At 43.2% G+C, this 11,743-nt stretch overlaps 1 protein-coding gene across 1 annotated transcript; it reads right to left on the bottom strand.

Annotated features, from left to right (window-relative positions):
- Positions 1 to 316: 316 nt before the first annotated feature.
- Positions 317 to 9,802, bottom strand: Gins3 (GINS complex subunit 3). Its single transcript, XM_048431669.3, has 3 exons — positions 9,528 to 9,802; positions 7,582 to 7,815; positions 317 to 2,283 (listed from the first exon to the last, which is right to left on the bottom strand). Exons 1-3 carry the CDS (start codon positions 9,711 to 9,713, stop codon positions 2,053 to 2,055), a joined length of 651 nt encoding a protein of 216 aa, XP_048287626.2. The 5' UTR covers positions 9,714 to 9,802; the 3' UTR covers positions 317 to 2,052.
- Positions 9,803 to 11,743: the final 1,941 nt, after the last annotated feature.

Here is an 11,743-nt window from a genome sequence, read left to right as displayed (position 1 = left end):
TCAGTCTTGATCCCGATGCGATCTGTCAGAAGCTCTAGTGGAGACACCATGCAGGTGGCTGGGTACAGGTCTAGGATCAGAGGGCAAGAGCCGGGCTGGAGCGCTGAACTTGGGAGTTATCAGCACACACCAAGATCCATAGCCTAAGTTTGGAGCTGTCCAGACATTAGAGGTCAGGGACAGCCTGGCCCACTCCTCTTACAGCCCAATGTGTCCCTGGGGAAACCTGCAGAGTGAATGAAGTCTTCTGTCTGTAACTGTGGTCAGTTACCTAAAGAGGGCCCTTAAGGGGGGAAAAAAAAGCACATTCACTATCTGAATTTTAGAAACACTTTAATATTTGAGACAATTCATTCTTTTTGAGGGGAAAAAAAAATCAGCTCTTTGAATGAACTAAACAGTTACCTAGAAACCTGAACTTGAGAGGGGTGGTTGGTTTCTGGGAAGAGGAAAAGTCCGAGGGATTTGAAGGACATTGTGTAATTGAAAATCGGTTAAAAAAAACTATAATATAATCTGTTTAAAAATTTAAAACAAGTTCTGAATACATGACCTCTGAGAAAATTAGTTTTATGCTTTTTAAAAAGAGAAATATATTAGCAGCCTCAGTATAATCTTTAAAAACAATGCTACCTGTGAAAGCAGAGCTGCCAAAAGCTAAGCTAATATAATCTTTGCACCCTGGTTTCTAGGCCCTGAGGACGCATAAAAGCTGTGGTAGGAATGACGTGTCACTTTTCTAGGGCCTAGCACACTCCCAGAGAACGCGCCTGGTATTTATGCATATTGTACAAATACAAGTGCAGTTGTTGAAACACAGATCTGAGCATTACAGTCAAATACGATCAAAGAACATGTCCTTAGATGGTTTGCTGATGCCTGGCAGCCTTGCAGTTAGACAACACATGTACAAAATGCAAAGTCCATCATTTATTTAGAATGAAGTCAAATGATAAAAGCAATTTCATGCTAAGACAGGTATTTAAATGCATCTCTTGTCATTTTAAGTATTCATTAAAATATCTGTGTGATCTGGACACCCAATCTCTCCATAATTACAATGAAGATATTTTCCAGGAGCTATAGGATGCCAGGGGTGGCCAGTGGTGTGAAAAAACTGCCCATTAGACAGTCCAAATGGCCCTAGGAAATGAGGTTTTTGACAGTTATAGCCTAGGGTCTGGAGAACTCATCCCTCCGTTTGGTGCAGTTTTGAACAGATTTCCAGTAAGTGGTCAGGGTCCTCTTTGCATTAATGTTGTAGTATTTCCTGGAGAAAAGTATGTAAAAGCATCTTCCCTACAAACACTTGCCAGATTGTTCTTCAGTGTAAGCCCCTGGTGCAAACATTACAAAGGCTGGTAAACACCCATTAATAACTACTTTTCAACTCCCAGCACCTCCCCGACAGCTCTTCTAGACAGGGAACGGAAGAAGTGTGCCAGTGTTCCAGAGATCACTGACAAACACAGGAATGTGGCCTCTCTGGGTGAACTGAAGGGATGTGGTTCTAGCTCAAAAGCCCCGATTACGCACAGAAGCTCAATGTCTCCTCCTTTCTGCGATGCCATCCCTCTGACTTTGCCGGTTCCTCCCAGTTTTCTGTTTTGGGAACTGGGGTAAGTCCCAGCAGGCGGGCAGCATGGTGGGGGTGCCGTCCTTTGTCCAGCCATGAGGAAGGTAAGGCAAATCAGCTTAAGAGAAGATAGTGAACAGGCAGAGATGGCCCACTTTGTACTCGTCCTTTGCAGCCAGGGAGACCAGACACTCGAGGAGTCCCAGTTCCACCTTGACTTTGTATTTGTCCACGACCCTTATTTAAGACCAGCTCATCCTCAGCTGCAGTCTTGGGTCAAAAGGCCCATGCTCTGGAACAGCAAGTAACTAAAGCCCAGGAAGACCAACAGGATCAAAAGCATCCACATCTGCCACCAACCAGCTTGGAGACTGCTGAAGGTTAAAAGTCCTGAAACAGTAGTTGGATCTCCCATGAAGCTAACTGGTCTTATCAGGGACACAGATAAATCCACAAGCTGCAGTTCTGTTTCGCTTTCAATCTTCCATATTAGTGAATTTTCTCTTCTTATAATTCTGAACGAGGCTGGATGCCGTGATCTGAGAAGCCTGACCCTTTTCCCAGCTCTGGAAGTCATTCAGCCCTTTCTGCCCTATTTGAAATAAGCCTCTCTCTGTCTCATCTAGCCTGGCTACCAGTGCAGATGTGTCTTCATTGTAAGAATTCTGGGAGGAGTCCATGATGCGGCGGAACCGGCCAATAAAAGTCTGAAGAAGAGTTAAGAGAATCAGGGCCAATATCACATCTCATAAAGGCAGACAGATTGAAAACCTGTTAATTTATTTTTGAGGGGAGACAGAGGGCACATGCGATACCCTGTATGTGTGTAGAGGTTAGGGGACAACTTGTGAAAGACACTCCTTCCACCAACCTAACACAGTCATCATGTTTAGATGCAAGTGCCTTTATCCTGGTCCTTATGATGTTTTTTGTTTTGTTTTATTAAACTAAAATATTATTTACTTATTTACTTATTAGGCAGGGTATCATTATGTATTTATTCGTTAATTCATTTATTTATTTAGCAGGCATCACTATGTAGCCTTGGCTGGCCTAGAACTCAGAGATCTACCTGTTTCTGCCTCCCAAGTGCTAGAATTAAAAGTGTGCGCAATCATATCCAACATTATTGTTATTTTTTAAAATTATGTGGATGTGTATATGGATATAAATGTACATGCCCTCCTGTTGCTGGAGTTACATGCAGTTGTGAGCCACCTAAAGCGGGTGCTGGGAACTGAACTCGGGTCCTTTTCTAGAGCAATGTGTACTCTTACCACTGAGCCTTCTATCCAGCCCCCATACTGGAACATTTAGATGGCTTCAAAGAATTTGGTCTCAGGACTCACCCAGGAGGCTTGCATACCCTCTACTACTAAAGAAAGCCTTTGTTTCTTTTACAATAAAATAGGTTGTTATGGAAATCCATGGACTGTTAATAAAACCAATGAAGCAACGTATGTAAGGCAGATAGTAAGAGGCTGGCGCACAGTAAGCCCCTGAAAAAGCACTAGTAACAATGACTACAGGAATTGTACCCAACAGCTTTCAGCCAGATGGGATCTGGGATGAACTGAATTCGGTTTCTATTTTTCTCAGTCTAAGAGCAGGATGGAGGTGTATAAGATCAAGAGGCATCATTTCACCACTGTGCTCTGAGCAAAAGCCACGAGCCCCAATCCAGCTTTTCCACCTGTTTCACAGCACAATCATTTAGTCTAGAAGCAGCTCTGAAACACCTGAAAGCAGTGATGGGAAAAGAAAACACACAACTTATTTAAAAAAAAGAAAACTTTAATTCAAGAACAAGTCCTGAGAGTTGGTCTATTGGCACAGAATGTAATCCAAGATATTAGGAGGCTGAGGATCCCAAGTTCGGGCCAGCCTAAAATGCTGAACAAGTAAAAGGCCAGCCAAGTAACTTGGCGATATACTCTGTCTCAAATAGCAATAAAAAGTTCAAATATTGGTAAACAAACATGCCTTCTTCTTTTCTAGCTTTCCATTCTGCATATTCATGAACCTGCATCAACCTTCTGGTCTATAGTCTGGGTATGGACTTCTTTTACTGAATGAGTAGCAATCTTTCCTTCCTTCCTTCTTTCCTTCTTTCCTTCTTTCCTTCCTTCCTTCCTTCCTTCCTTCCTTCCTTCCTTCCTTCCTTCCTTCCTTCTTTCCTTCCTTCCATTTTGTGGTATCTGGCAGCCACAAAATAAGATTTAACATTTTTTCTCTTTATATTTATGCGTATGAGTATATTGTCTGCATATATGTCTTGTACCACAAATGTGCAATACCTGGGGGGGCACAAAAAAGTGTTGGATACCCTTGGAACTGGAATTACACAGAAGGCTGTGAATCACCATAGGGTACTGAGAGTCAAACCTAGGTCCTCTGAAAGACCAGTCAGTGCTCTTAACTGCTAAGCCATCCCTCCAAACCCAAGCTTTTGTTGTTATTTTTGAGACAGGATATCACTATATGGACCATGCTGGCCTTGAACTCAGAGAAATCCACCTGCCTCTTTCTCCTGACTGTTGGGGTTAAGGTGTGCACCACCATAGCCCACCAGTCCCAGGTTTTTGTTTTTTTTTTTCTTTGAGACAGATTTTTACTGTGCTGCTGAAGTGACCAGGAAGGTGCCTATGAGGGTCAGAGGAAAGAACTGGGTCCCCTAGAGTTGGAGTTCGACACCACTGAGACTCACTCAACATGACTGCTGGGGAGCTAACTCAAGTCCTTTGCAAGAGCAGGCTCTCTTAACCTATAAGCAATCTCTCCAGTTTTATAAAAGCCAACAGTTCTTATAAAACTAAAAAGGAAGCATTAAAGTCTTTTGACTGTTTATTGCTCAGGAGACACAAAGGATCCCTTTTTTCTGATATTAAAAGAATAATTAAGGAGAGCTAAAATAGGACATACCACAAAGGATAGTAATATAAATATATATATATATGTGTGTGTGTGTGTGTGTTTGTGTATAGTAATATATATATATGTTAATTACCGTTTTAGCTATAAAAATACATATTCAGTTACAGTCTGCAGCGGTCTGAACGAGAAGGTTTCCTGCGGGCTAATGTACTCTCTCTGCTTTGTGCTGACTGTAAGGGAAGTGAGTTTTCAGTCTCCTGCTGCAGTCACCATGCTGGCTGCCTAACACTATGGCAGACTGTTAGCCCTCCGGAGAGTAAGCCCACAAGAAATTCTTCTGTAAGCTGCCTTGTCATGGTGTTTTATAACAACAGAAACGTGACTACTGCGCTGTTTATTAATTCTGTGATTTTGATGTTACTGTTACGTCTGTCATACAGGTGAAAAACTGATGCTAAGACAGGCCACGCAGCTTCAGTAAATCACAGATCAGATTAATGAGAGCCGTGCTTTAATTCCAGAAGAAGGGAACCTAACAGATAAACAAGTAACTCGAGTACTTCCAAAAGGAGCTCCAGTCCAGACCTTCAACTGGGCTATAACAGTTTAACAATGTGCCTACCACCCATAATCTACCATCACCTTTGTTTCTCTTCTCCAATTTCCTGATGGTTCCAATTTTTAGGAAGTAAATACAAAAAGGAATAGGCAGGCCATCTATTTTAAATGTATCGGATAAGAACAGAAGTTCTGGAGTGCTACACAATAAAGTGGCTCTAGAGTATGAACTGCACATTTCCCAATGCTAAAAAAGCAATGATTAAGGGGTTGGGGAGGTGGGTCAGTGGGTAAAGCACTTGCCAAGCAAACATGAGGACCTAAGTCTGAATTCCCAGAACCCATGGAAAAGCTGAGCACAGCACTGGACAGCTGCACTCTCTGCTTCAGTGCTGAGCTGGGAAGTGGAGACCAGAGACTCCTGGGATGCTCACTGACTGTTTAACTGTTGTCAACAGAAAGCAGACTGTGGAAGGTGATTGACACCCAAAGTGGTCTTCTGAACACTACATGTGTGCCATGGGCAAGAAGGCACCGGCACTCACTTAACATGTAAATAAACATACCATACACACACAAAAGAATTAATACTAAAAAGATGGATATGTTTAACCTGACATAAGCATCAAATAATATATACATGCATTAAAACATTACATAGGACCCTATAATTGTGTCATTTGTTTGTTTGTTTGTTTTGAAGCCAGAGGAGAATTTTATTAAAGTCTGAGAAAACCAACAGGGAGGGCAAGCTACAGATCCTTGCCTAAGGAAGCAAGACAGAGGACATGAGAGAAAGCCATGCCTTTGGCAATGGAAGTTGGCGAGCAGCTGTATGGCTGAAGGTGGAGAAGACTTCACATGAGTGAGAGGCCCCAGGGGGCTAGGGAAAACATGTCTAGGCTTTTTGGCCAGTATCCTAAGAAGATCTAGGACAGAACAACATCTGGGAAAGATGTATATACATTAACTTATTAATTAATTAATGATTAATTATAATTAATTAATTTATATTATATTTAAATTATATTAATTTATATATAATTATAATTATATAAATTATAATTATATAAATTTATATTATATTTAAATTATATTGATTTATATTATGAATTAATTATTAATTTAATTAATTAATTAAGGAGCAATTATTCCCCCTCCTCCTTAGCATGTCTTCAGGTGAACAAGCTTTCCTCTGGGATGGATTCCTGGTCAGGTGACTGACAGCAGATGGGTTAACTGGTTTTCCCTTTTAAAATATAGTATCTTTTATTTATTCTTTGATAATTTCATACAAAAATCTTGATCTTATCCGTCCCTAAGACCCCTTCCCACTCCTCCAGGATATAGCGTGTAAAATCTTTATAGGTTATATTTAATGGTGCTAGGACTTGAACTCATGGCTTCACATATAATAGGCAGGCACTAGATCGCTGATCTACATCCCTGGATCAATTAAAAAAAAAAAAACCAACTTGGCAGACACAGTGTAAGTGTAGGTCACCCTAGAATAGCACAAACCAAATTTATGGACCATACATTCCCTAAGTTTCCCTAAGTGTAGTGGCTACTCCTAGTTGTCAACTTGGTGAATCAAGAGTCAACTGAATTGCAAGCTCTAGGAGGGATTTTCTTCACTTGAAATGGGAAGACCCACCCTAAACCTAGGCAGCACCTTCTGATGGCAGCTCAGATCAAATGACATGAAGAAGGAAACTGCATTTTGTCTGCTTGCCCTCACTCTCTCACGTTCCCCTATCCTGCTGGGGTGGCATTCCTTAGCTGATACTAGAACCAACAGTTCTCCAAGAATCCTCCAGGCTTTTAGATCAGATTGAGACTACGCAACCACTGATTCTGAGTCTCTTCTGTGCAACACAGCCATTGCTGGACCACTGAGACCATATCATGTGAGCCCCCTTAATAGTTTTCTTCTCCAATTAAAAGCTTTTTATAGATCTGAGAGCCCATGGGTACTCTTTCAACTTAGTATTTTTTTTAAATGATCAGCCCTTAAAACATACATACAAGAAACATTATATAGACTGAGTGGGTCATATATAGGAATATATATGTATATGCAAATACACATATGCGTGCAATAACAATCAGTGGAAAAAAAGACTAAATTTGATGGAGAATGGGGAGGGACATATGGGGAAGGAGTAGAGGGAGGAAAGGGAAGGGAGAAATGCTGTAACTAGAGTATAATCTTAAATTTTTTAATGCTTTAACATTTTAAGATTTATTTTTATGTATGTATATCTATGTCTGTGTACACGGTGCCTATGGACACCAGAAAAGGGTGTCAGAGACCTTGGAACTGGAGATGCAGGTGGTTATGAGCTGCCTGACATGGGTACTAGGAACAAACTTGGGTCCTTTGAAAGAGCAAGATGTAATCATTGGGCCAGCTCTCTAGCTCTCAGGCCCCATGCACAGACACATTCTCATTCTCTCTCTCTGTCTCTCCTTTAGAGAACTCTGACTAACGCATAGGGTGAAAATGACATCTGGTCACTGCCATCCCTGGCTGCTAAGATAGGCACACCCTAAAACTCCACACTGCTTACCTGCAGCAGAGACTGGGAGATAGACGTATTCTCTGGATGGTTAAAGTGCAGAAGTTGGGAGCCGAACCCATAGAAGTGGGGCCCCATTTTGTGGAGGTCCACGACGTTAGCATCTGCACTGAACACAGTCCTCCATCCCTCTTGGTACATCTTGGGAAGTTCCACGGAAAGGATGCGCCACTTGTTGTCAAAGAGTCCTTTAGCCAGCCACAGGGGAAACTCAAGTTTTGTACCCTGCATCAGACAAGAATGCAGAATTTAAAAACAAAGGCACAGTCAGTGTATGTTGAGAGAAAAAAAAAGGAATTCATATTTTCTGGGAAATACTGCCTCTTCTACTGAGGAAGTCACTAGGACGTGATCTGAAGAAATGAACCATAGATTTAAAAATTGCATTTACCTTTGCAGGTGCACGCACACGTGTGTGTGTGTGTGTGTGTGTGTGTGTGTGTGTACCCATGGTATGTGTGGAAGCCAGAGGCTGCTGTCACAATGCCTTCTCCATCTTAATTTTGAGATAACTCTTTTGCTGACCTGGCACTACCTAGTTCAGTTAAACTAGCTGGCCAGTCAACCCCAGTCCCTACTCCACCACTGCCAGAGTTAGAGACACAGTCATGCCTGGCTCTTGATGTGGGTGCTGAGGATCTAGACTCGGGTTCTCATGCCAACGCATCAAGAACTGTATGCAAGCAGTCACTCCTCAAGCCCTTACTTACATATTCTTAACTGATTAAAACGGTATGTTTATGGGGGTCTGATGCAGTACAGTTCCACACTGTATAATATTTAAATCAAGTTAAGCGCCCACCTCAAACATTTCTTCGTAGTGAAAGTGAAAACATTAAAAATCCTTTCCCCAGCTTTTCAAACTGGCAAGCACCTCATTGTACCCTACAAGTCATTCAGCAGCACTCAGGACTCCTTAGTTCTCACATCAGAGAATCAAGTCGTCACCCCCCACCTGCTAATCAAGTCGTCACCCCCCACCCCAGCCTCTGGCATCACTGCGCCACTCTCACCTTCTAGGAGATCAGCTTAGGCTGTTTCATGTTAGATACAATGAAGACAGAAAACAGGTTATAACAACAGCAACAAAAACTAGACAAAGAACAACAACAGGACAGAAGTGGAAGTTTTCCAAAGTAAATGAAAATACATATTATATACACATACATACATACATACATACAATTTTTTAAAGACTTTCTTTGATATATATGCAACAATCTGGACTCTGGTAGAAGAGAACAAAATGGAATCAATCTGAAGTCAGGTGGCAGTCCCTTCCCAACCCACATCATGGCTTCAGCGATGGCAGAAAGGGCCAATGTCTACGTTTTTCAAAGCTTTAAAAGAACTGGAAAACAATATGACAAGGAGATGAGATGACGGGCCAGAAATTAAATCTCCTATTTGAAGCCATAAGGCGCTAGGTTCGAATCCCAGTTTACCACTTCCTGGAGGCCTCTGGCTTATAGTTGGACAAAGGGGCTAATACACGGAGCTGCCACATTCACTCTGAACAATGAAAAGTGTATGACCAACTTTTTACCGAGGGTTGACTTGGTTAAGCCACCATGGGCTTCTGTGGGACCCTGGCCGAGCGACTCAACCTTTGTTAAGTCACACCCACCTCTCCTCCACCATTCCCCGCCTCGGCCCACGCTGGATCAACGGCCCTTGGGAACAGGCTGCTGACGCTGTCATCAGTTTGCAGAACGCACAAGGCGATATGCAGACCCCAGACGCAGACACCTCAAAAAGTTTTAGGGAAAACATGAACGGAACCAAGACCCTGCGATGCTCGGCTGCAAGCAATCTTTCAGCGTTCGGAAAGACAGTAATCTTGAAGAGTTTTAGAAATAAACTCGGTGGTGGCGGGAGACTAGTCCGAGCGCTGGGCAGCTCCCCCGGGTCCCCGCGGCCTCCCCGGCTCGGCTCACCTGCGGGAGCGCCTGGTCCGAGTCGGCGCCCGCGCCGCGCTCCAGGAAGAAGGCGCCCAGGCGCGGCATGGGCTTCTCCACGCGCACCGGCAGCTTCTCCTGGGACATAAGGATGTCGTCCAAGGACAGGAAGTTCTCCTCAGGTCCCAGAGCGCCCGACTCCACGGGGAAATAAGCCTCCGACATGGCTGATGGCGGCAGCGTCTGGGGATGAGAGGGCCGAGCAGCCCCGGCGAACCTCCCGGCTTCAAACTCGCTTTCCCGCGCCTGACTTGCCAGACCCGAGCAGTCGATCCCTGCGGGCCTGCGGCTGCTCAGGCAGAAACAATCGATGAAGTCAGTGATCTGGACCAGAGTCACCGCCCTGTGCAGAAGCCCTGGCCGAGTCGGCCGGAAGTTCTCCCGCAACCGGTAGCCTAGCCTGGGAAAAGTACATAGAAGCTTGATGATCTTCGTAGAAGGGACCGTCTGCGTTTGTACTAATTGAACTGTATTCATGCAGCCCTTTAGATAAATATATGAAATTTAAAAACATCTTTGGGGGCTTCAAATAAAACCATTAAATATACTATCTGCTTCAGTCCTCATTAAATCTGCTTTCATTACAGCCCTTTCACGGATAGGTTAATTTTTGTCTTCGAAAACAACAGAAGAAACTAAACACACAAGCGCTAGCCCGAATATCTAGTTGTGTGCTGAGTTACGAACTATTTGTGATATTTTAATGGGGCACGGAGCCAGGTTGGGTGGGAACTTGGAGTGGTAGATTTACACATGGGTGGCAAAGTCTTTTTCAGGACCACCCAGCTTGCTTTTCTGCCAACTGACAAATTCCTCTTGTGGCTCTTAGTTTAGGTTCCTAAGAAAGGAAGTTAGACGAGTCTAGTTAGTCTTTTGACAGTCACCCTACACACGGGAGTTCAGTACCAAGTGTTATCACGGGTCCAGTACCGGAAGAGAGCAAAGGAACGGTCGCGCACGGTTGCTGGGTGCTCGGATTGGTGGCACTGTTAACACACGGGTACAGGTGGAGGGGGATTGTTGCCAGGCATGATGCAGAACTTCCCTACTGTAGAAGGACATTCCTGGGGTGGTGGAGTTTGGGAACCATGTGCACACAGGAAGGGAGGTGTGCATGACTTTCATCTGTACTCTTTTGGTTTTGAATGAAAAAAATTTGTTAATGTATTCACATAATTCACTACATTTCAGTAATAGCCTTCTAAATACGGACTAGAACTCTACAGACGCTAAGCAACAGTCACTTGTTTTTTTTTCTTGCCAAACACTTGCGTTAAATGAATGAAGTATTTTCATCGCTTTCTTTACTTTTTTCCCTCTTCTTTTAACACCACCACTAGCCACTGTAAAACAATTTATTCTAGGCAGCTACTTTAAAAGGTCCCAGCAATGTCAAGCACGGTGGCCCATGCCTAGAATCCCAGCAAGGGCGAAGCTGAGGCAAGAGGATCTCAGGTTTGAGGCCAGACGGAGTTCCATGGCAAGACCATATCTTTCAAAACAATGATGAATAAAGTCCCTGTTGACATGACAGGATCAGAGGCAAACCCAGGGTGAGCTAGGCATGTGCAGCGTGTATCTGCATCTTACATACAGCTGCTTCCCGCTTCCCAGCGGCCCCACTCACATCCTGTCACTTCACAGTGGCACAAAAGCTTATTCATGTACCCCACTCTGCTTTTGTTTTCAATGCAGCATTCGATAAATAATATGAAATATTTGGTGTTTTGTTATAAAATAGGCTTCATGTTAGATGATTTTGCCCACCATAGGTGAGTGTGTTCTGAGGACATTTGAGGCAGACCGAGTTAAACTGTGATATCTTGGAGGGTAAGGAATCAAATGTATTTTCACTGAATGTTTTTGATTGATGATGGGTTCATTGAGAAGTCACCCTGCTATAGATCAAGGAATATCTGTATTTAATGAAAAGTATATTAGAGATGACAGGGATAAAATTGTTTTCACCAGTTCCCACAAATGAACCCCTTTAACTTCAGATAATACTTGTCTCCCCTTCACTTATAACATCCTACCATATTTTTGAGACAGAATCTTGTTATGCTGCCTAGGCTGGCACTAAACTCAGGTGTCTCCTGCCTCCGGCTTCCAAGCACTAGCGTTATAGGTGTGCATCATTGTGCCACATATTTAAAAGAGTGCAATTCTCACTAGCAGTAATAAGTGTGATTGGA

The sequence above is a fragment of the Myodes glareolus genome, chromosome 22, assembly GCF_982192425.1.
Source record: "Myodes glareolus chromosome 22, mMyoGla1.1, whole genome shotgun sequence".
NCBI classification, from domain to species: domain Eukaryota; kingdom Metazoa; phylum Chordata; class Mammalia; order Rodentia; family Cricetidae; genus Myodes; species Myodes glareolus.
This window is presented reverse-complemented; position numbering and strand designations above follow the sequence as displayed.

Bases quoted from the DNA above. Each gene is read 5' to 3' on its own strand.
- Gins3 (XM_048431669.3), bottom strand. From the start codon at position 9,713: ATGTCGGAGGCTTATTTCCCCGTGGAGTCGGGCGCTCTGGGACCTGAG. The intron at 7,816-9,527 runs GTGAGCCGAGCC...TGTCTGATGCAG, and splicing joins CGGACCAGGCGCTCCCGCAG to GGTACAAAACTTGAGTTTCC. The intron at 2,284-7,581 runs GTAAGCAGTGTG...ACTCTTCTTCAG, and splicing joins TCTCCCAGTCTCTGCTGCAG to ACTTTTATTGGCCGGTTCCG.